We start from the raw sequence: 2,411 nt of genomic DNA, 5'->3' as shown, positions 1-2,411 counted from the left end.
TTATCTCTCTCTCTTTCCTCTCTCTCTCTCTTTCTCATTTTCCTTGTTAAATGCCAAACTACACTCGAAAAATTTAATCATTTACGTTTAAATCGGCTCACGCTTTGTTTTCAAATTGTGGTAAACAAAATTATTATTATTATTATTATTGTTAAAGTGTATTAATTTTTTTTTGTTTTTTAGATGATAATAATAATAATAGTAACTATCAAAGGTAAAAAGAGAAAAAAATTCCGCCCCCCCCCCAAAAAAAAAGAATAAATTATTTTGCGACTAAGAATACTTTTTTTTTTGCCAAAAATTTCATTAATTTAATAGAAAATAATAATAATAATAATAGTAATGATAATGATAATGATAATATTAACAGCTGATTGTCAAAAAAACATGAAAACATTAGTCATTTGTCGAAAAAACAATTTGTCGCCAAATGACAAAAGAAAAATGAGACAAATGAACGTGACTCTTCAGTGAAACATCAAAATTTATTTTATATATACATTCAGTAGCGGAAGTTAATTATTATTATTATTATTATTATTATTATTACGGCTTATCAAAATTGATAAGAAATAAGATTATTTCTTTTCGTCGAATTTTAAAATAGAAAATGAGTTAAAAAAAAATAAAAGTAAATAAATTTTTCCAGATTTTCAGTTTTTTTTTTCGTTGTGATTATTTTCCTATCATTTCCCCTCCCCCCTCTCTCTCTTTCTATCGATGATTAATTGTAAAATTTTGTAATCGTAATCTCCAGCGTTATATTTTCTCTGTCTCTTTCTCTTTTTTTTCGTGCCGTGCTGATATAAATTTACGATTTCGAATCGAATTTTCACGAATGTGAAGGTAAAAAAAAAACCAAAAAAAATTTTCATCATACGTAAATTATAAAATCGCCATTTTGTAAAAATTTTTTCTCCATGTTAAAAATTTTTTCTCCATGTTAAAAATTTTCTCCAGGAAAAAATAAGAAAATGAATGATGATTTTTCTCGTTATACTTACGTAAAAGAACCAATTACACGATCATTTATCAGAGATAAATTAATAACAATCGTGACGTAATAAGAAGAAAAAAAAAAGGAAGAAAAAAAAACCTTTTTCAACCCTTTTTTTTTTTTATTAATAATAATGATAATAATGACAAAACCTCACGATCAGGTACTTTTTCTTTTTTTTCTTTTTTTTCCACTCGAAAAAAGAAATTTAAAAAGAAAAAGAAAAGTAAAAAAAGGTCAATCGATTGATTCATTTTCATTATAATCAATAGAATCGTCCAACTGGGAAATTTCCAAAAGGAAAAAAAAAAAAGAGAAAAAGAAAATGGTGGATAAGAAAAAAAAAAAAATATAAATGATAAAAACTCACCCAAAATTCCCAAACGATAATTGATAGTGACAACAATCACGTGACCGTAACTGGTCAAAACGGTTCCTTCGTAAGGATTTCCAGAATTCCATTCGTATGATTCTCCATGAACGAATGCAACAACCGCATAAGGAGCTTCCAGTCCTCGATTTCCTATTTAAAAAAAAGAGAAAAAAGATTATTATTATTATTATTATTATTATTATTATTATTATCATTAACATTTTGAAATCTCATTACATATTCCAGTGTGTTAACTTTTTTTTTTTTTTTTTTTGCTGTTATAAATTCTCGGCGGACTTTTGCACGTCATGCAATGTTGTAGACGACGACGACGACGACGACGATGATTCGAATGGTTTATGATCTTGGGATTTTCAAAATAAGTAATGGAGTTTTTTTTTTTTTATCTTCTGCTTCTTTTTCTTTTCACTTTTTTTTTTTTTTGCTCTCCTCATAAAGAAACCCCATCAAAATGTTACGAAAAAAATATATATATACATTTCAAAATTCCTTCACTCACTTTTTTTTTTTTTTGACGGTAGCAAAAATAAACTCGAAAAAAGAAAAAAAAATGTTTTTTTATTTTGCTGTCGTTTCCGTTATGACGTCACACACACAACAAAAGTTTGAAAAATTAATATAATTTTTTTTTTTTTTTCGAAAAGGATTTCCGGGATTTTTTTTTCTTATTCGCGACAAACAAACATCCAATCAAAATATTCACAATTATGATGATGATGATAATGATGAAAAGGGGGCAATGACGATGATGATAATAATAATAATAATAAATTTATCTTTTTTTTTTATAATAACAAAATAAAACCTGACCCGAGGCAAATTTTCAGGAATCCGAAATAAAAAAAATTATCGTCATCGTCATCGTTGTCATCATCGTGATTATTATTATTATTATCATCATCATCATCATCATCATCATTATTTTTAATTTTTCGTAAATTAAAATTTGAAAAAAAAAAGAAACACGATTATAGAAATTGATTAGAAATAAAATGGTGGATGGTTTAGAACAAGTTTACG

General features: G+C 26.0%; 1 protein-coding gene across 1 annotated transcript; it reads right to left on the bottom strand.

Moving 5' to 3' along the window:
* Nucleotides 1–759: 759 nt before the first annotated feature.
* Nucleotides 760–1,680, bottom strand: Phum_PHUM447130 (uncharacterized protein; the record flags this gene model as incomplete). The annotated part of the gene is made up of 3 exons (XM_002429625.1): nt 760–800; nt 1,368–1,520; nt 1,626–1,680. 3 exons carry the CDS (start codon nt 1,678–1,680, stop codon nt 760–762), a joined length of 249 nt encoding a protein of 82 aa, XP_002429670.1.
* Nucleotides 1,681–2,411: the final 731 nt, after the last annotated feature.

The sequence above is a fragment of the Pediculus humanus genome, genomic scaffold, assembly GCF_000006295.1.
Source record: "Pediculus humanus corporis 1103172108216 genomic scaffold, whole genome shotgun sequence".
NCBI lineage: Eukaryota > Metazoa > Arthropoda > Insecta > Psocodea > Pediculidae > Pediculus > Pediculus humanus.
This window is presented reverse-complemented; position numbering and strand designations above follow the sequence as displayed.